Here is a 22,762-nt window from a genome sequence, read left to right on the forward strand (position 1 = left end):
GCCGCAGGACCAAGCTTCTGCCTCCTGCCCCCACAGGGGAGAGCGGTGGGCGGGGGGGCTGAGTGGGGCAGGGAGCCAGGACCCCCCAACACCCACCGCTCTCCCCTGCGGAGGCAGGAGGCAGAAGCTTGGTCCTGCGGCAGCCAAGCTTCCCTCCTCCCCTGCTTCTTCCCCCAGTGTGACGCTTTCCGGCCCCTCCGCCCCTCCTCCTCCTCCTCTCAGTGGGCAGGCAGCGTGCCACTCAGAATCGGCTCGCGTGCCGTCTTTGGCACGTGTGTCGTAGGTTGCCGACCTCTGACCTAGTGTATTAGTGTCAACATCACAGAAACCACACTGCAGTTGGCACTAACAGGCACCCTCGTTGGCAAACCCAGCAGAGCCATGATGGGGAAACAATGGAAGATGGTTCTATCATGAAGGCATTAGATGGAGGCTCAGGAGAGTTGGGTTCAATTCCTGGCTCTGCAACAAATTCCCTATGTGACTTGGCAAGTCACTCAATGCCTCACCCCACACCTGTAAAACAAGGCTAATACTTCCCCCCCCGGAGTGCTGTGAAGATGAACCCATTAATGTTTTCCAGGAGCCCAATAACAGGGTCGGGGGGGACATAACAGGCCATGGAAGACGGGACGACACTCTCGCTTCTGGAGGTGAACAGCTCAGGCTGGTAGATGTGTGCTGGCAGAGCAGCGTAGAGCAGCTTGTATAGCTGCTGGCAGACGTAGGCACCAATTAGGCACCTTTCCCCAGCGCTACATATGCTTCCAAAACTGTCCAACAGCATGAACAGATGGAGCTTTGTTATCCTGGGCACTTTAAGAGATAACATCATGTGATCAACAGCTAATGTTTCTAACTGGAGCCTGGTGTTATTTGCTCAGGCTTTCCCTAATCTAGCATTCTTGTGTGACCCTTTCTATCGGCACTGACCACAAGTGTGGTCACCAAAGGCAGAGTAAGCTCAGACCTGCCCCCTGCGCGGGCCCCCAAAGGCAGCGTTTCTATCACAAACATCTCATCATTGCCAACACCTTTCCACTAATAACATTTGGTCCTTGTGCGGGGTCTCCTCTGTCAGAGGATCAGGAAGTATTTCCTATGCGTTCATTAATTATGCCTGACAGCATCCATGGGAGGTGCCAGCCCTGCTCTCACTGCCCAGACCTCTCTCCTGCCTGTGTCCGTTGTCCCCTTCACTCACTTTGAAGGAAGAGAGGGAGGGAACCTGGCATTGACAGTAACATGAGAGCTGGCCCATGTCATGCCCGGCTCCCTTTGCTCCTGCTGACACCCACAGGTTCCATTGCAGCTGGAGTGATCACATGGCAGTGGCTAACGTGCTAAAGCTCCTTCCCGACTAGGATTCTGTTCAGATTTCCGTTACATTTCAGTCCCACTGTTTGGTGAGACTTTAGAAAATGCATCATCTCTTAGGGACAATTCAACATTTCCTGGGCCAGAAAATAAGCAAAGAAGTGCATCAGACAGCTGACTTAATTAACCCCTTTCTGTGCTTGCTCCAGTTAACCCAGCCCATGCTGAATATGATATGCCAGCTCCACCTAGGAAAACATGATCCGCCCCTGGGGGCTGATCCATAAAATAGGTGTCATCATGCCAGTCACACAGACAGACGTTTCAGTTGCAAGGCTGATGAAGACAAGGACATGGTCTGTTGGCAGCGAAAGGGTTAAACTCCAATGTGAAGCTCTCAGCATTACTCGTTAGCTAGCTCACATTTTGGAGTTAGGAGTTTTGCTTCAGTCCTAGCGGCAATCAACCCCTTACATTACAGCAGTGTGGACTAGTGGATAGGGCACTGAACTGGGACCCAGGAGACTTCAGTTCTGCTGCTGACCTGCTGGGTGATCTGGGACAAGTCACTTCACCCCTCTGCCTTGTCTATTTAGGTTGTAAGCTCTTTGGGGCAGAGACTGTGTGTGTGTGTACAGAGATTAGCCCAAAGGGACCCTAATCTCTGTGGGTGCCTCTGAACACAACTGTAATCCAAATAACAAATAGGAATTAAGCTATGTATTCAAATGTTGCAGCTTTGGCCGATCTACAGCAGATCTGTAGGTTTTGTAGCTATTTTTAATCAACAGATTCACTTCCTACCAACCCTTTTCTATTGTAGGACTATACAGGAAGTGGCATTAGCATGTTTGGTTGGAGTGGCTTCATCTCATGCCCCAATAACATGACTACATATTCAGTTCAATTTCATTTGACTGTTTGCTCTGCTTATGATGAGCCTTTTTTTAGGGAGGCCATCCCATCGGAGCTATATAGGGATATTCCTATTTAGAGAGATACTACCCTAGATAGCAATACTATGCCAGGCAGTATGGCCTCCAGTGGCTAGAGCATTCAGGAAACCTGCATTCTGTTCCCAGCTCTGTCACTGGCCTGTGTGTGACCCTGAACAAATCACTTTCCGTGCCTCTGTTTCCCCATCTGTCAAATGGGGGTGGATGATACTGACTAGCACCATGCGGAGGACAGAACTCCATTTTATGAAGGCTTTTGAGATTTTGAAATTTGGCTTCCTTGCAAATCACAATGAAAAACCAAAAATTTCAAAATTTTCCAGGAAAGAAAATTCCAAACAAAATGTATTATGGGTCGATCAAAGTCTTTCATTTTGAAAAGACTGAAATGTGTTGTTTAAGTTTTAACATTTTTTATTGAGTATTAGAACACAAAATTTCAAAATAGAAAGTAATTTCAAAATGAAAAATCATTTCATTCCAAAAACGTTGAAACGGGGCATTTCAACATTGTCAGAACTTTTTATTCCAGTTTTCTTCAGAAAGGAAATTCCAGCAAAATCAACCCTATTTCATGAAGCATTTCGATTGAGCTGGAACTGAATATTTTGATGGAATATGCTTCTGTAGAAGCTTCTCCGTCCGGCTCTAACATGTACCCCCTTTACAAAGCACTTTGAGATGAAAAGCACTATATAAGAACGAGGTGTTTATTACTATTCCTATACACTACACCAGCATTGCTCAGCCTTTCCAGGTTGGCAAGCCTTTATTCAAAGTCAAAAATTTTCATGACCCTCTCACATTTATTATAAAAGTAAGAGTAAAAAAGTACCAATATTCAATGCCTCACAACCCCCGTGACTGCCTTTTGTGACCCCCCTTAGCATTCACAATCCATGGGCTTTGAAAAACACTGCCCTACACCATCAGATAAATTAACCTGGAATAGTTCACCAAAACAGAATAATAGAATCACAGAAATGTAGGGCTGGAAGGGACCTCTTGAAGTCATCTAATCCATCGGTTCTCAAATGGTGGGTTGGGACCCCAAAGTGGATCACGACCCCGTTTTAATGGGGTCGTCAGAGCTGGCATTAGAATTGCTGGATCCTAGGACCCAAGCCCAAGCCCACCCCCACAGCCTGGGTCCAAAGCCTGAAGGCTTCAGCCTTGGGTGGCGGGGCTCAGGTTACAGGCCCCCAACCTGGGGCTGAAGCCCTTGGGATTTGGTCCCCCCTCCTGGGATCGTGTAGTAATTTTTGTTGTCAGAAGTGGGTCGCAGTGCAATGAAACTAATCCATCACCCGGTCCTGAGTCAGGATTCAGTATACCTAGACCATCTATGACAGGTGTTTGTTTAACCTGTCCTTAAAAACCTCCCAAGACAGTAATTGTGCAGCCTCTGTAGGAACCAATTCCAGTGCTTAACTATCTGTATAGTTAGAACCTTTTTCCTAACATCTAACCTCCACTGCTGCAAACTAAGCCAGGAGACACAGAGAACAATTGATCTCTCTCCTCTGTATGACAAGCTTTTACATATTTGAAGTTATGTCTCCCTCAGTCTTCTTTTCTCAAGACTAAACATGCTCAGTTCTTTCAACCTTTCCTGACAGTCATGTTTTCTAAATCTTCTATCATTTTTGTTCTCCTCTGGACTCTCTCCAGTTTGTTCACATCTTTCTAAAAGCATGGTGCCCAAAACTGGACACTGTACTCCAGCTGAGACCTCACCAGTGCTGAGCAGAGCGGGATACCTCCCGTGTCTTATATACAGGGCGGCTCCAGGCACCAGCGCAGCAAGCGTGTGCCTGGGGCGGCAAGCCGCGGGGGTGGGGGCGGTAAGCCGCAGGGGTGGGGGCGGTCTGCCGGTCGCTGTGAGGGTGGCAGTCAGCGGCGTGCCTGCGGGAGGTCCACCGGTCCTGCAGTTTCGGTGACAATTCAGCAGCGGGTACGCCGAAGCCGCAAGACCAGTAGATCACCTGCAGAAACGCCACCGAATCCACGTGACCGCGGACCACCCGCAGGCACACCACCGAAGGCCGCCTGACTGCCGTGCTTGAGGCGGCAAAAAACATAGAGCCGCCCCTGCTTACATATGACACTCCCACTAATACATCCCAGAATGATAGTTGCCTTTTAAGCAACAGCATCACACTGTCGACTCAGTGATCCACTCTAACTGCCAGATCCTGCAGTACTGGTGCCTAGCCACTTATTCTCTATTTTTTATTTGTGCATTTGATTTTTTCTAAGTGTAGTACTTTGCACTTGTCTTTATTGAATTTCATCTTGTTGATGTCTGACCAATTCTCCAGTATAACACAATTATTTTGAATTACAATCCTGTCCTTCAAAGTGCTTGCAAACCCTTCCAGCTTGGTGGCATCTGCAAATTTTATAATCATACTCTCCCCAGCCCCATCTTTCAAATTATTAACGAAAATATTGAATAGTACTGGTCCCAAGACAGACCCCTGTGGGACACCACGAGATGTATCCCCCAGTTTGACAGCAAACCATTGATAACTACTTTTTGAGTGCAGTTTTGCAACCAGTTGTGCACCCACTTAATAGTAATTTCATCTAAACCTCATTTCCCTAGTTTGCTTAAAGAATATCATGTGTCAAAAGCCTTACTGAAGTCCAGATGTATCACATCTACTGCTACTTTAAATATTGATTTAAACAAAGGCAAATTTCCTACTGTGGGGGATGAGAAACGGAAGGTCTGGGGAGGAAACAACAGAAGCAAATAGTGGCAGAGACAAAGCAATCCTGATACACAATGTTCTAATAATATATTACTAAATTTGCCTCTTGTTTCTTTTTAAAATGCACACACCTAGCGCCCCATGAAATATGTAGCAAACAACCGCGCCCATCAGGAAGATAAAGAGAGATTTCAGGAATTCTTTCATCAGGAAAGCATGAGTAAGAAACAGTGAAAGCAAGCAAAACCCAGAGTGAGCGCTGGAGGCTGCACCAGTACTGGAGGCTTTGGAGATGCCCCCCAGAGAGGAAAGAACCCAAAAGGAAGGGGGGGGGGGTTGATCACAGGCCTCAGTGCTCACACATTTTCTTTGGTCCATGTCTATATTCAAAGTTGAAACAGTTTAACTGTAAATCTATTTAAAACCCGCTTAAACTCATTTTATCGCAATTTAGTTTAATAATAGTAATACCACTCCCTAACTCTTGTATAGTGCTTTTCAGCTACAGATCTGTCAATAAGGAATTGAGTTTAATTGATATAAGCCAGGTTTAAAATCAAATTCAGAGTGTTCACAAAAGAAGATTTTGCACAGATTTAACTAACTCAGTTAGACATCACACCCTCAGTTACATATAGACAAGACCTATTGGTGAGAAGTATTAGCGGCATAATCACATGAGACTTCATCATAATGAAATAGTTCGGGGGTGGGAAATCAGGCAAGGGTTAAATACTACTAACAAATAATAGTAATAATGCTGCATTAAATGAAAGGGATGGAAGTACTGAAACCCGTGGGCTCTTTTCATGTTTCCTGTTTTGTGTTTTCTTTTAGACTGTAAGCTCATTGGGCGGAGGGCTCTCACTCAATTTACCTAGCATTGGTACCACAATATAAATAATTATAATAATAGATTCCAAGGCCAGAATGGACCACTATGATCATCTAGTTTGCCCTCCTGTGTAACACAAGCCTTCCCCAAAATGATTCCTAGAGTGTATCTTAATTTAACAATTGTCAGTGATGGAGAAACCACCATGACCCTTGATAAATTGTTCCAATGGTTAATTACTCTCACTGTTAAACATTTACATTGTATATCTAGTCTGAATTTGTTTAGCTTCAACTTCTAGCCATTGGATCGCCTCTGTCTGCTAGATTGAAGCTCCCATGATTAAATATTTGTTCCCCATATAGGTATTTATAGACTGTAATCAAGCCACCCCTTCATCTTCTTTGTTAATCTAAATAGATTGAACTCCTTGAGTCTATTACTGTAAGGCATGCTTTTTAATCCTCTAACCATTCTTGTGGCTCTTTTCTGAACTGTCTCCGATTTATCAACATCCTTCTTGATTTGTGGGCACCAGAGCTGGAGATAGTCAGCTCTCACACCAGTGTCAAATACAGAGGGAAAATAACCTCTCTGCTCCTACTCGAGATTCCCGTTTATGCATTTTAGGATCGCATTAGCATTTTTGGCCCCAGGTATACTTTGGGAGCTCATGCTTAGTTGATCATGCTCCCCATATAGATACAGGGAATCATTCAACCACTAGTGAAGCCACTTCCGGGGTGGAATGTGACTCTATGATCTGTATTAATTAACCTAATATAACACCAGCCCTCCCGTCCATCTGCAGGGACTGACCCTTGGACCTTAGATCTAAAAAGCAGGAGCCCCTACTGCTTGATTTACAGGAGCTTGTGCAGTTTGAGCAGTGGTAGCACTCTCATTAGCCACTAGAGGGAGACAAAGCACCACTCCATATTAGTGTGGGTTACACCCACAAATACCTGAGCGTGGCCAGGCACCTGGTACGCTGTGACTGCTGCTTAGTACACTAGTCATTAATCTCACTATCACATCATGCTCCCCATGTCTGCTTGTTGAATCCACCTGTTGCCTCTCATCACACAGTTAGACTGTAACCTCTTTCAGGCAGAGATTAGTGTGTGTGTGTGTGTACAGTACCTAGCACAATGGGGTCCTGATTCCTGATGGGCAGCCTTCCACCCACTTCAGTGAGTTCTGGATCAGGGCCTTAGCATGTGCCACTCATTCTACTGTAACTGCACTCTTTTACTGAAGTGGCTGTCACAGCCTGACCTTTAAGAAAGTCATTGGCATCTTTCTACTCTAGATAAATGCGGGGAATTTACGTGTGACACTCCCATCGAAATGCCAGCAATGCCATGCATGTGAATCCCACACTTGGCCAGATGAGACTTTATGAAGCCTTCATGTGAACATGGAACTTACAGCAAATTAGGGTTGCCAATTTTGGTTGGACATATTCCTGGAGGTTTCATCACACGACATAATCTTTAATGAAAGATGAATCTTTAATTGCTGGAGACTCCAGGCCAATCCTGGAGAACTGGCAACCTGAACAGCAAGTTTTAATAGGTGGCAGGTGGCTCTGACTTCCTTTGAGGCTCTTGCTAGACCATTATGCAGGATAAATTCTTTGGCTGTTCTCCTGGGTGCAATGGTGTATTCCCCTGATGTTCCACGGTTATCAATCATGAGTTAAAAATCATTTCATTTTATGGCTTGTCCAGATTCAGTAGAACTCCACGCAGCTTCTCTATGGGAACTTGTATAAAGCTCTGCCATCCCTCCACAATAATGGATTTTCTGATGGGGCGACATGCAGGGGCTGCTACCTCAGAAACCAACAGGAGGAGAAAGGGAGGTAGATCTCACAGCTTTACGCTTTCTGACAGAATTTATGAAACAACACAAGTGGTACAGTTTTCAAGGTGACCCCTCTGTCAGTCACCTCCCGCATTAGAGCTTTCTGTTCTAGGATCCTGGGGGTAAACTGCCAACTCCCTGGGCCAAATCCTGCTCTCATTTACGCCCACGCAACACTCTGGACTTCAGAGAGGTTGCATTAAGTTGCGACCATGGTGCAGTGGTTTCAGGGGAGGTATGAACCGCACATAAAACAGCCCTAAAGTGAACAGAGCACAACTGGGGTTTATAGAGCACAGCCCATTCTCCAGCAATCCTAAAGCCCTGCACAAAGAGATCCATCAGATATCAGCAGTGTGGGGATTGTAAAGAGAAAGCAGCCGCCCTTGTGAGCTCAGCAGCAATTCACACATACACAGCCTCAGGCACTGGAACTGGCTTTAAAAGGCTTTACCTTCTACCTGGGCAGAGATGAACAGAGGGAACCGTGGGTTAATCTGTCATCTAAATGACGCACCTCTAACACTGCAGCAGCCTTTAATGATACCGCGCTGTTGTTTTATGACATTATAACATAGAACAAACTGAAAGCATTAGGTTAGGAATGGGCCTACAACCTGCTGTGGAACTTGAATCCAGGACTTTTGTCTGTGTGTGTGCACACATTAGGTGTTCTATATAGGGAAATATAGCAATCCAAAGAGATGGGGGGGGGAGAGAAAGAGGTTATGGAAGCACATTAGTGTGTGCAGATAATAGTATTTAGATGCACCTATTGACTGTGGACACAGAATCAGAGGCTGGAGCCCCAGATGCTGAACGAAGTCTGATTGTGAAGTGTGGTGCACACTCAGGCAAATATTTCATCAGGTCAAACAAGTGGAATGCGGAATGTGCTAACTGCAACTCCTTTGTTTCTGTTACAGTTTAATGTCTTGACAGCAACATGAGTCTCAAAGGATCTACCAGCAGCCAGCCTGGCTCTGCAAAGTAAGAACCTGAATGACAAAGTTTGACTGAATGGCTCATCCCCAAGAACTGCAATAGATTACTACCTGCCACCACAAACACATTTCCTTCCACTCCTGGTTCTCTGGGGAATAGCTGTTTGGTCACAGACAAGGCTGAGCCCAGCTTGCCTTAAAGGGCAAGCCAGCCTGTGACAAAGCCCTACAGACTAGAAGGGACCAGTGGATGCTGGGAGAACAAAGAAAGAAAAATGGGTGATGGTCAGTGGTGGAAGATCCATACATCTGTTGTCTTAGGCAGGGGGTCCTCTGCCCTTTCTAGGTCTGACCTGTCTGAAGGGAAAGCCAGTGGGTTACTCTTTGTAGTGAGCGAAACCTCAAACAGGAGTAGGTCAGATCCCCTCCCCTCACAAAAATTAGATCTCTCCAACAACAGACTGTGCAAACATGATGGCATTCGAGCTTCCTGCAAGGCTTCCCAGCTTGTTGCAATCAGAGGTGTCACTGGAGAATTGGTGTCAGTGACTGATACTCCTCCAGCTCACCAGGCAGGGTCTTGATAACTACCTCACTTACACACTAACGCAAGCTGATGTGAAAAGCCCATTGCCGTTTGCCATTAAGCTGGTTTGAAAAGCCCATTGCCGTTTGCCATTCAAGCACTAGACCAGATCAATTGGTTACCATCTGTATTGCTCAAATGAATCACATAATGAATCCAGTAAAAAAAAAAAAACACAACAAAATTTTTTTTGAGATTTATTGTTTATTTGCTCCTTTTCTTTCCTTTTGCAGCAGCAGCTTGGGCAAAGCAGATGGTGCTTCGAGAATGAGTGCAAAAGATTTATACGGTAAGTCATACACTAGGCTGCTGCTGCTATTTGCCTGAGTAAAGATTGCCAGGTTCAAACTGGGAGCAGGGAAAGCTGAAGGCATCTTCATTGCATGGCTTCCTGTTTGTATCTCATGGTGGGACACTGTGGGGTGGTTGTGAGATGAACTGACATGGACACGTCACAATTCACCTTTAAGGGGCTTCTCATTTTCCAATGAAGCATCCAGTAGAAGAAGCTACTGCAGACAGGATGCCAGACTAGACAAGCCATGGGTCTGTTTCAATACTGTTTCCTATACTTCTCCCTGCTGAGGTGCTATGTGGCAGGAAACAGGCAGACGACATCTGTTTTCCTATATACCATGTTTACAGCAGGTTTTCATGACATGGTGGCAGAAAGGCACATGTCCTCTCTGCACTAGCGGTCATGCCATTGCAACCACTTAGTGCAGCCACTCTGATAGGGGCTGCCACTCCCGTATTAATTTTGCTAGTGTTACAAGCCTGTGCAAAGCAGATACACTTCCACATTATCCCTAAAGTTCTCTGGTTGATTTAGCCAGACAACCAGGTTCTCAATAGTGCGAAGCTAAAAAAGACTGTTGTGAGCAGGTTAATGATTATACTCGTTAATTACTCAGTACACCATGAAAAGTCAATACCCTCTGAAGCTTTCAAAGAAGAGAGAGTTTACAAGGGATCATTTTCTAGAGGACAAGAAGAGCTTCAGAGGAACATGCCAGGCGGTGTAAATTGACATAGCCACGTTGAAGTCAATGGACCTACATATAAAAGCATTGTATCAGAGCTAGGTATTAATAATCATCAACATTACTGATGGATCTCCGCTGATTTACACTAGCCAAGGATCTGGTCCACACTATGTAGTGATGGCCTGAACAAGCAAGGGAAGGGGGTGAGAAGAGAAATCTTCTCCTCCACCCAGTTCAGCTAGGAAGATAAAAGCTCCTTAGTTTGGGGTACTCTAGCTGTGGTCTGGAAAGCCTTCTGTGTGTAGAATTCTAATTGACTTCATTAGCAGGATCCGGGCACAGGTATGTAACGTTAGTTTTGTGAGTGCAATGTGATGGGTGCAGATATAAAAGCCAGAATAGAACAGAACAGGGCTTTTCTGATTTTGCTTTCCAGCTGCAAAATTACTAAACAACCTTGTGGAATTCTGGCAATTCTTCTGTTCTGGGTTTTTGTAGACTATCAAAGCATTCCAGCAGCAATTCAATGAGTTGCTCAGACTTGATTAGAAACTTGCCTTTGCCTACTGGTTGACTGAGATATTTTCACTGTAAGGTGATCGTGGTCACAGGTGGGGTGCCTGGGATATTTGTCGCTCTAGAGCAGGGGTCGGCAACCTTTCAGAAGTGGTGTGCCGAGTCTTCATTTATTCACTCTAATTTATGCCAGTAATACATTTTAACGTTTTTAGAAGTCTGTAAGTCTATAACATATAACTAAACTATTGTTGTATGTAAAGTAAATAAGGTTTTTAAAATGTTTAAAAAGCTTCATTTAAAATTAAATTAAAATGCAGAGCCCCCCGGACCGGTGGCCAGGACCCGGGCAGTGTGAGTGCCACTGAAAATCAGCTCGCATGCTGCCTTCGGCACGCGTGCCATCGGTTGCCTACCCCTGCTCTAGAGTTGCAGACTGGTTGCCTGGAGATTTGTCACTGTAAAGTGACCTCAGCCTGGGATAGTGTCACTGTGAGTGACCTCCTTGGCTGAAGGGCTGAGTACTTAGCTTAGCGAATAAAGTGTTGAACAAAGTAATCATTAATCATTTAGATTAGCTGCAAGGGACCAATACACAGAAGTAAAGGGAGGAGATAAATTTAGTGCTATTTGCACCACTCACTGACTATTTGTGGCCTAATTTCTGTCTGTGGAGAAAGTGCGTGGGTTATTCTACTGGTCACTTTTCTGGTAATTAAATAACATGTGCTTGACTGGGAAAAAGAAGTGCTAATGCATTGGACTAGTTGGACCTTATTCTCATTTGCACTAAGACCCCTTTACACAGTGTAAGGGGGCCATAGTGCCCCCCGTTATGTTTTGTAACTCCTATGTTATTCTATTTTTAACTGTATGTTGAAGGTACCTAGAGCTTGGCTAGTGGAGGGCAGTTTTTGGTGGTGCAAAGATTTCAGTCTAAAAGCCTCCTACAGTAAATACCTTGATCTTATTTTAGTCTCCTCTGAATATTGGTCAAAATAAAAATTAAAATGAAAGTTGAAAATAACGTATTTTAAACATTTCATGTACTAAGGCCACTTTCCTTAAGACAGATATCCATCAACCATGTGACTGCATCACACAACTGAGACTTGTCATTAGCTAATCAACATGCGGGTGTTAAAATACTGGCTTTGTGCCCCTCCATAGGGACACTGGCAGCTCTAAAATAGCTTTACTGCCCGCAACTGGAAATGGAAAATAAGTAGTCAATGGTTTGGCAAACACTCCCAAAGCATCCATACTCTCTGTAAAACAAATTTGTTCTCAAAAACAAAAGTCAATCACAACACTTAGGTGAAACGTGCCTTGCTTTTTTGTGAAGCTGCCCCAAAAGCAATTCTTGTTAAAAATTCACCGACACTGAGAGGTTAAATGACAAGTACTGGCATCCCACAGCAGGTCTGTGGCAGAGCTGGGAAAAGGATCCAGGGCTCCGCCCTCCCAGCCCCATGCTAGACTACACTGCTTGTATATGAATGAGGTATGCCTTCTGTGTGCTTACTTTTCTGCCAAAAAACCCTCAGTGGTTAGACACCTATCTGTCTCTCCTGCTTTATTGATCTGTATAGGCAACACTTTATAAATGTCATTTAGGATGTCAGAGGCGCTGTACCCAAGTAAATAGAGCACTGAACTCAGATTTGGGAGACCTAGATGTTATTCGTGGCTTGGCCAGTAGCCTGCTAGATCATCTTGGGCAAATCACATTACTGCTCCGTGCCTCGGTTTCCCTGCCCATGAAATGGGGATGATGACACCGACCTTCTTTGTAAATCACTGTTTAATAGTAGATCTCAAAACACTTTACAAAGGAGGCGTTGCATTAACCGTCTTTCTTTTTGCATTTAGTTACCCTCAATCTGATGGGGATTTAAATAGGCTGATTCTAACAGCACTAAGAGGAATTTCTTCCACACATCCATCCTCATACCCTATTCACTGATGAAATAACAATAATAATAATGCAAAAACGAAACAAACAAACAAAATCCCGAGGTTAATGCAACATTAAATATTAGAACATAAGAACATAAACACGGCCATACTGGGTCAGACCAAAGGCCCATCTAGCCCAGTATCCTGTCTTCCAACAGTGGCCAGTGGCCGGTGCTTCAGAGGGAATGAACAGAACAGCTAATCATCAAGTGATCCATTCCTGTCGCCCATTCCCAGCTTCTGTTGCAAAATCAAACACTCAAAAGTCAGGAAATTCTGAAAGTTACATTTTCTCCTGCAATGTAAAGTTGGCCATCTGCTCATCCTGTCTGCCTAGTATGAATTCCTACACGTAAGTTTACATTTAACAGGAAGGATTAGGATTAGGATGTCGGTTTTATAGGGACAGTCTTGATTTTGGGGTCTTTTTCTTATATAGGCTCCTATTCCCCCCCACCCCGTCCCAATTTTTCACACTTGCTGTCTGGTCACCCTAGGAAGGATAGGAAAAGAGAATACCATGGGCAGAATCACTGGTACAATCCAGCTGCTTTGCATCACCAGGCATCCAGAGTATACTAGCAAACCTGGCCCTGTGTATGTGCCTTGTGTGTGAACAGTATATGGTCAGCATCTCCTTCAGAGTCAACTAGCATAGCTGTGCCATGATCAAATAAAGAGTAAAACACAGTCTCTCCTTTGCTCAGCCCCAAGTTCTGGAAGGGTCTCTGGCCGCATTTATAGAAAGCACCTTGGCTAGCCAGACAGCAGGTAGAAGGACAATAGCTATCATGTTGCTGCCTTATTCAACGCACAGGGCAGCCAGCTGAATAAATGTTAATGCGCACCATGAATAAATAAAGCTGCTTCTCTGCTTACTGGCTTCTGTTCTGAACCTAGATGAAAGGACATTGAGGGAAATCCATTGTATTCTTGGCAATCCCGAGAGAAAGGCTGGGAAGGAAGTACTTTAAAATAATGAGTAGTTTACACAACAGGCTTATTGCTGTCTTGGTGGTTGCATTAGCTGGCAGCCTCCTACTGATATAAATTGTTTTCAAGGCTTAATAAATAATACTGTATCCATTCAAGGGTTATCCACTGAACCCAGGGGAAAAAGGGACTGATCCTAAGATAACTGAAACTAAGGGGGAAGTGTCTCTCTATTGACTTCAGTGGGCTTTGAATCAGGCCGTAAGAGAATATTCTAGTCTATATAAGTACTTATACTGTGATCATCTGAGCACCTTCCAGTAGTACATTAAGCAGCATGACTCACATCAGTCACCCCTTCCCGATCGTCTGTACGCCATACTGATCTACTTGTGCCTAGAGAAGAACTAAGACTAATGCCTATAAAATGGAAGGGGCATTTCACAGCCTGTAACTGTGCCCATAGCAAGACATTTCTGTGCTGTCTTATCATGGAGCCCAAGCTTTGAGAGTGCTGAGCACTTTGCCTGCTGCAGATTAACCAGCTGATGAAACAGTTAACTTGAGGAGTGACAGCCTGGCAGCCACGATCACTTGATACCAAAAGCAGTTTGTAACTGAAGAAAGGTTTCTGGGCTGTAACAGAACACTGGGCGCAACGGGCCCAGTCATTCCCACCTGCCTGGCTTAGGCAAATGACACCATCTGCCTGGAGGTGCTTTGCTTCAGGCAGGGGTTCTCAACCTTTTTCTTTCTGAGCCCCCCCCCCCAACATGCTATAAAGCTCCATTGCCCACCTGTGCCACAACAACTGGTTTTCTGCAAATAAAACCCAGGGCTGGCAGTAGGAGGTAGCTGACCCTGCCAGCAGGTAGGGGATCTTGGGGGACAACTACTGCACTGGTGGGGTGTAAAATAAACTTTATTAAGAAAATGCGAAAACAGGGAAAATTCAATAGTGAGGGGTATGGGGTTTGTTAAGGTAGACAATTGGGGAGGGGTTTCTTTTAGTAAATAGGATAGGGGGTTTCAATAGTGGGGTATAATACAGTGGGGTACAATACAGTTGGTAACCAATTAACACTGAAGTATAAATGTAACAGGTAGCTAACAATTTCTATGTAAAGAGTGTGTCACATAACCAACTAACAGTATGGGTAAAATGTGTTAACTAACCAACTTTAGGTAAAAAATGTGTCACAGTGGTGTAAATGTAAAATGTGAGGTGTGTTAGAGAGAAAAGGGGTAACCAATGGGGTTTTTTGCTAGACTTCAGTAATACAATTGAGGTTTGGCAGCAGTAGGAGCAGGGAGAGCAGGTGAGGGAAGGGATTAAGAGAGAGAGAGACACAGAGAGCAGACAGGCTGCAAGTTTAAACAGCAGAGAGACAATTATACAGAACACAGCAAAAGCTTATCTATGATTTAACTTAACCAAGACTACACAAATTAGCAAGTAACAAAACACAATGTAACAATTCTTTAAGCCTGACTTACAGAGTACAATGCAAGCAATTTTCTAAACCTAACTTAAACACAACTATGCAAAATGAAATTACAATTTATCTAGACTAAAGGCTAAACCTAACCTAATGGGTGTACCTTAAACTAGGGGTAGTTCCAGAGGGCAGAGTGGTGTGTGCACAGGATACAGCTCCAGGGGTGGGGGGGCATTAACTAGTGATGGCTGCAAGCAGGCTTATTTCTAGCAGCAAAGGCGCTGCGGAGCTAGAAGTAGATTACAGATACAGACCAAGGAGTTAGCTTGGGTCTGCCTGAGAAAGCCAACAGCTAGAACAAGGGGAGTGTGCAAGAGGTTTTTCCTTACCAATCCCCAAAGCAGCAGCAGGAACAGCAGTTTCAGCATCAGAGGACGCAGAGAGGGCTCGATTCGCTTACAATAATCAGGAGATCTCCAGGCACAAATTCGTTGTTCGTGGGAGGGGAGTTTAAAACGGGGGTACGCTCAAAAACAAATGAGAGCGGGGAGAGGGCCCCCCAAAGACCCCTAGCGGATCAGACCAGGTGTCAAAGCAAGGACCTTCTCCGGGGGTCTGATCAGAAAATGTCTGGTTTTAAGGGCAAATTCAGGCAGTTTCCCGCCAGTAACTTTGATTGGTTCCCCTTAATCCAGGGGAGGAGAGAAGGCGGGGAAAACTCCGGGTAGGCACAGGACATGTCTGGGCAAGTTCTGAGTCACAGGTATGACTCATATGCTCAGCTATGTGGCCACTTTAGGTCTTGCATACCTGGGCAGAGCCCCCTACACCGAGCCGGGTCCGAACAAAGAAGCTAGACAAAGGAGCGAAAAGCCCCCCCCCCCCTCTGAGCAGAGCAATGGCCCCAGTCAGTCTGCACAAGCCATTTCCATGAGCAGGGCCAGGCTGTGACTTTGGTCAGTTCCATGGCCGGGGAGGGGGGGGGGGGGGCGGGGCACTCAGCACAAACAGAAAGGAAGGGGAAAAAGGAATCCAACAGGGGGACAGCTGTAACAGACAGTAGCAAACAGGGCAACTGCCTGCCCCCCACACACACACAGGGGCCCCCTTGCAGCTAAGTTGCTCAGGCTTTGGCTTCAGCCCCAAGTGGCAGGGCTCAAGGACCCAGGCTTCAGCCCCATGCAGTGGGGCTCCGGCTTTCTGCCCTGGGCCCCAGCGAGTCTAATGCTGGCCCTGCTTGGCGGCCCCCCTGAAACCAGCTCGTGGCCCCCAGAGGGCCCCGGACCCTTGGTTGAGAACCACTGGCTTAAGGCACAGGTTGATGTGTTGTAGCCAGGAGACTCTGAACAGGGGCAGACTGCACCCAATCTATGGTGATCCATTGGCAGTACAGTCTCCATGGAGAAGTGCCACTGTAGGATCCCTGGCACATAAGAGACATCATGTCCTGATTGGCTGAGTGGAATGTACTACAGGTTAAAGATTAAATTACAACTTGACGGATCACAGACTGGTTTCCACAGTTACACAGCCACAGTATCCAGAGCGAAGCTGATTTCAGTTATCCAACAGCCTTTGGGAGACTTGAGTTCAACATCTGAACCTAGCAGATAGTTGCATGGGCTGGGAGCTCTGAAGAGGGAAGTGAGTGATCTGAATTGGAAAGGTTTGGTTGAGTTGGGTGTGCATGAGTTAAGGGTTAGCTCAGTTTGTATTTTTCCCAAGCTGACTTGCCTCTCCCTAGACAGAGCAGAGTGCAGCAAAGCGCTAGATAAGTGGCAGTTGCTGGTTCTCAAGAGCAGAACAAAATGTTTAATGGAATCATCAAGGTCATGATTCTGCAATTGGCTGCCCACATGCAGAGCCCTGTGCCCATGTGGAGCCCAGGTGTCCATTTGCCTGGACCAGCTTTCAGGATCAGGGTTCTACTGAATAACTGCACAGTCCTATAGTCATAATCCTTGTCCTTCCCCTACCCCAATTTTGACTGGTTTTGCCCCTCACTTTGAGTGTGTCTACACTGCAATCTGAGGTGTGACTGCAGCACAGGTAGATGTGCCCACTTCAGCACAGTTTAGCAACATGAGTACATATCCATGGTACCTGGTGTGCTTGAACAGCCCACACTGCTGCATTTACGCTGCTGGTTTTAGCCATGCGAGCGCTGGTTTGTCTACCCTGCTGCAGCCTCACTTTGGATTGCAGTGTAGACATACTCTTTGTGTCTTCTGTGAATTTATCTTGTACTTTCCTCTGGGCAGGGATTGTCTCTTTATTTGTTCTCTTGAGGAACCTAACATGGTATCAGACACCCAAAAATAATGACGTCAATTCCAGCTCTGTTATAAAAATGGGGTGGGGACGAGAATCAGTGTTCAACTGGTGGAACTGAACAAACAGGCCATAAAAGAAATGTTATTTTCTAACTTCTAACACGGGCTGATAAACAGCAGCATAAATGAAAATAAAGGGCCCAGTTGATCCTCAGCTGGGGTATAAATTAGCACAGATCCATTGACATCAGTGGTGTTACGTGCATTCACACCAGCCAAAGATCTGGCTCCAAAAGCACAAAGCTCTAAAAATTGCCTTGAGACTATCTTTTTCATAAAGCTGGGTAGAAAATAGCCATTAGTTATTGATTAGTTAGCATGCTGGACAACAACAAGGGTGACTCTAAGGTGCCACAAGTACTCCTGTTCTTTATTCAGCATTAGTTACTGGTTATCTCCTGTATAGAACCATGGGCTTGTTAATTATTTCAGCTGAGCTACATGTGACATTCACATGAATATAAATGGATACACTGCGACTGCGCACATGAAATATTTCCTCCCCCACCCCCAGAAAATTCCACATCTTTCACACGAGTTTAATATGTGTAGTTAATGTCTGCAATGTAAGACAAAGAGCATTGATTCAATAAACAGAGCTCAACCAACATTGTCGTTTAGTGGATTTAGGCCATGATTCAGGAAAACACCTACGCATAAGGCCATCCCAGTTCAGGACATAACCGGCACATGCACTACTTGAACTTAAGCTCATGCTTAAAAGTAAACCACATGCTTAAGCCCTGTCTTGAATAGGGATGCTTTTCTGAATCAGGGCCTTACTTTGGCTCCCAGTTTTGGGGACGAAAGCAGAACTCTGTCCCAGAGACCATCAAAGAGCAGACTTTGGTAAGTTACAGCTATTCACATTAGCAAGAAATCTCTCCCCATCCCACAAAATGAACGCAGCACTCATAAAAGTACACTGGCTATTAAGAGCCTTGGAGACTTAACCTAATTTCTCACTCCAGCTCATTTATCTCCTCAGGCCCCTTCTTTCCTGGTTCTTTGCCCTGAATGGTGTTGGATGGGGAGGTGTCAGTGAAGTACATGCTTAAGTTTGCTTCCAGTAGGTACGAGGAAGAAAGAAAAACAGGCCTCTTTGTGATCATACACTTATGAGAGGATTAGTGCACTTCCTGTTCAGCAGCATGTCTAGTGCGTACAGCACTGAAAAGGGAATCAAGACTCAGGGTACAATGTTTATAGTGGGGGTGCTGAAAGCCATTGAATCAAACTGTAAACCTGTTATATAATGGAAACCACTTAAAGCCAGGGGTGTGGCAGCACCCCTAGTTCTAGCACCTAGGTCAAAATTCCAGGATTCAGTTTCCCTTTCTGTCATTGGACTTGGGCAAGTCACTTAATCTTTCTGTGTGCTTGTTTCCGCATCCATAGAAGTGACTGTCACAATTCATTAACGTGACTGGCAGAAAGGGGTGGTATTTCTATGAATAAAAAGTCAGTATACACACTTCTGCGTACTTTTGTCATCATCATTAAAAGAACTGGGCTGCAATTCAGGCTATAGTGACTGCACAAACTGCCAGCAGAGGTTCTCCGTTGAAATGATCATTTTAAAGGAATGATGTCAGAGGTCCAGAAAAAAATAATAGTCACTTCCTTAGTGGGGAAGAATTGCTGTCCTCTAATTCCATTGCAGCTTATCAGCAGACACTCATTTTGTATATGTAACGTGATTGTAAAGTATTATTATTTAATAGGAATTGACTGACTTAGCATGACTTTTTTCAGCAAATTGTGAACCAGGATTCTCTCATATGTAACACCATCACTAAATTACATTACAGGGTGATGTAAATATTTGTCCCAGAGAGTGGCCAGCCTGAGCACAGGGACTGCTTCCTGAATGTGCCCCCTGGAGTGCAAGTCAACCCACGGGAGGCTGGGAGGGGGCAGGGCCATGGGGCTTACACTTCTCACTTGGGGTCCTGACTCTCCCCCTGGGGCAGAGTCACTCCACACTGCCCCCAATGCAGGGCTGTGGCTAAATCTGGCTCTTAATATCTGGGAAGTGCTTTGAGATCCTTGGGAACAGGGCACAATGAAAGTAACAACAGTGTCTCCAATGGTTCCCTACCCTATTGTTATGATTGACATGGGTAGTTTTCTGGCTCCATATATGCCCCCACCCCAGTGCCTAACGTCTCTAGCCAATAAGATGCTGTTCATGTTCACCTTTATGGGTCTGAATATTCTAGTCGCACTATGTTAATTTCTGCCTAGCCCAGTAAGAACAATACTCAGGAGGAAGAACGCTGTACTCATCAGGATTGATGCAGCATTCTCCCACCTGCTGGCCATGCAATTCCTACCTCCAGCTCTGATCAGGGGTCCAATGGTTAGTGCACTGGTCTGGGAACCAGGAGACCTGGGATGCATTTTACCAAGCTGTTTGCATCCACTTGGCAGCAAAGAGTCTGCTCCTATCTGCAGCAGGCAGCTCTCCACTCTGATCAGCATTCAGAGCCCTGCATTGCTTGGCCAAGTCACTTCAGCTCTCTGTGCTTTTCTCCCACCCTTTATCTGTCTTGTCTATTTAGACTGCAAACAGCTTCAGGGCAGGGATTGTCTCTCACTATGTTTGTGCAGTGCCTGTCACAATGGGGCTCTAATCTCATTTGGGGATGCTAGGCTGAGGCCGCAGGTTGCCCATCACTGCTCTCCTGTGTGTAAATAGTAATCAAGAGGACAGCCTTTTGAAGCTGTGCCACTTAAACTTTCCCAGGGCCTGGCTGCCGTGTGTTTATGCCCCCGTGGAAGTTGGTGCTGGAGCTGATCTGGTTTCATGGAGCTGCGCCACTGGAATGCCTGAGGCACACTAATTCCGTCTTTCCCCACTGGCTTTGAATGACTACATTGTTCAGATCAAGGTCTCCGGCTGTGCCACTGCAGTGTCTCTCTTCATGTTTCCTTTCCTACCACAGGTCCCAGCTTCATGTTACCCCTTGCTTTCCCCTGCTGCAGTGCAGCTCTCCTCTTACTGACGACCTTTCCTCTTAAAGCCTCACTCACCCTTTCATTTTTCCCTACACCATCTGAAAACGGAGCTTTTTGAAAGAAGAGGGCAGCATCCTTTGGGCAGTAATCTTGCTGTTTGCCAGTGGTGGGTGAACCTCCATGTGTGTACTCCGTTCAGCTCCCGTAGGCTTGGATAGGTATCTGAATGCACCCAAATCCATGGTCATCACTCTGCTGCCCCATTATTTGTATGACAGTAGCATCTCTAGGGGCCCCAACCAAAGGCTAGGGACAGAAAGGGAACAAGAAAATAGCCTCTGTCCCAGAGAGCTCACTGTGTGAAGCAGCAGAGTAGGTGCTGTTGTGAAGTAAGGTTGTGGGAAATGGCAGGAGAATTCAGACAGCAATGCAGGGCCCTGAAAGGTATGTCCACACTTACCTCCGGAGCAATCAATCCAGCGGGGGGCCCCGTCTCCCGTCGACTCCGGTACTCCACCAGAGCGAGACGCGTAGGCGGAGTCGACGGGGGAGCGGCAGCAGTCGACCTATTGCAGTGAAGACACCGCGGTAAGTAGCTCTAAGTACGTCGACTTCAGCTATGCTATTTTCGTAGCTGAAGCTGCGTAACTTAGACCAACTTATCTCGTCCCTCCCCCCCCCGCCCCCAGTGTAGACCAGGCCTGAATGCTGAACAGAGCAGAGAGCTAGCTGCCTGCTGCAGAGAGAAGCAGACTCTGGTTTCTGTGCTGCTAGGTAGAAGCAAAGTGTGTATTTGTTTGACCCAAGTTCTCCTTACGTTAATAGGGAAAGCACCACACAGTCTAGGACATAAAAGAGCTTTCTGTGCTTCCCAGCCTTCTCCCTTCTTCTTCTCCCACCCTCCCCCTGTGACGGGTTGGATCACAGAAACCCCCTTGGGAGCTGCCACCAGATGTGCAAAGACTNATTATCAAGTTTTTATAAAACCATATAGAATGCACAACGTCACACCCCCCAATACCTTTCTCCAGCTTCCCCAATTGCAAACAGGTCCCTGCTGCTCCCTCATGTCCCTCACCAATGCTCCCTTTTTAGGCTGGACATGGGTAGTTTTCTGGCTCTGTATGCCCTCCCTAGAGAGCCTAATGTCTCTAGCCAAATACAATGCTGTTCACTTCCCTATGATCCAAATTCTGCCCCCAGTTACACACACCCAAATCCCACTGAGTGGCAGGCATAGCCAAGGGCAGAAGCTGGCCTGCTGTTAATATTCCCTAGGGAGAGAGAGGGCTCTGTGTTCTAACCCCCTCTCTCCTGGCCTCTGGCTGGCTGCTTTCTTCAACCTGTGTGCGTTCAGCCGTGTTCCACAGCCCATTGCTGCTTGTCTCTCTGGAGATGCCCCAAAGTTCCTGAGATCTGCTGAGACCTCTAGAGGCTGGTGGTTGCGGTGGGACAGCTATCCAACCTGATGTGAACCCCAGAAAGTATTACTCTAGCTCTGATTTATTTCAAGCCAGTCCATCCATCCTATTGTTTCATCTTGAAGCCACAGTTGGATGATATTAGGTCGGACTTGCTGCTGCGGCTGAGATCTGCTCAGCACAACAGGTTGGGGAGCTCCCTAATTCTTTGCCCAGAGTTGCCCTGATCACTGCCCTGACACCGGCTAGAGCAGCCCATGGGCTGCTTTAACCCACATCAGCTGGCAGTGGTCTCCAAGGGACCATTGTGACTAGATCACAGATAATCAGGTGATGATGATTGGTGAGGTGGACCTGTGAAGTTGTTCTGACTCTTGCAACACCCAGCCTTCATGCCCAGGCTTCTCTTCTGCACAGTTCAAAGGGGAGTGGACAGGATTTCTTTCCAAGGTTTTACAATCGTACAAGCAAGAATTTTTTCTCATTGTAACTTTTGAAAAACAAACACTGGCTTTTTTACTGGAATGAAAAGTATTGGGAAAATATTCATTTTGGTCAAAACTTTCTTTCTGTTATCTTGCTGTTAAAAACAAAAAACATTTTTTTCAATTCAAATTTTTGGTTTTTGGTAAAAACATTCAGTTTTTGAAAATTTTTACCAAACACCCCCCTCCCCCCCCAAAAAAAAATTATACTGAAAACTGTTTTCAAAAAAATATTTCTGTTTCATTCCCCACCCCCATCTCTCATATAATCCCTGAAAAATGTTTGTTGGAAATTTAGAAAAAATAATATTTTGAATTTTCTTGCAAAAAAGTAACTGGCATTTTTTCATTCAGCTCTACTTATAAGACAGGAGGCTGTCTCTGTATCTAAGCTTACATGACCAAGGATGTCTTTTTCACTGGGTTGCTTATCTCTAGTAAGATATTTTCCCCCACTTGGCTTCTTGTCCCCAGGCCACTGCATGGGGTGCTACTGTAAATATTG

At 45.7% G+C, this 22,762-nt stretch overlaps 1 protein-coding gene across 1 annotated transcript in view; it reads left to right on the forward strand.

Moving 5' to 3' along the window:
• Positions 1–22,762, forward strand: part of EPS8L2 (EPS8 like 2) — a gene marked incomplete in the record, with an annotated part of 120,528 nt that overhangs the window by 20,138 nt on the left and 77,628 nt on the right. The window contains 2 exon segments of the mRNA XM_034770404.1: positions 8,621–8,684; positions 9,458–9,513. Coding sequence (XP_034626295.1) covers positions 8,641–8,684; positions 9,458–9,513 — 100 coding nt within the window.

This window comes from Trachemys scripta, chromosome 4 (genome assembly GCF_013100865.1).
Source record: "Trachemys scripta elegans isolate TJP31775 chromosome 4, CAS_Tse_1.0, whole genome shotgun sequence".
NCBI lineage: Eukaryota > Metazoa > Chordata > Testudines > Emydidae > Trachemys > Trachemys scripta.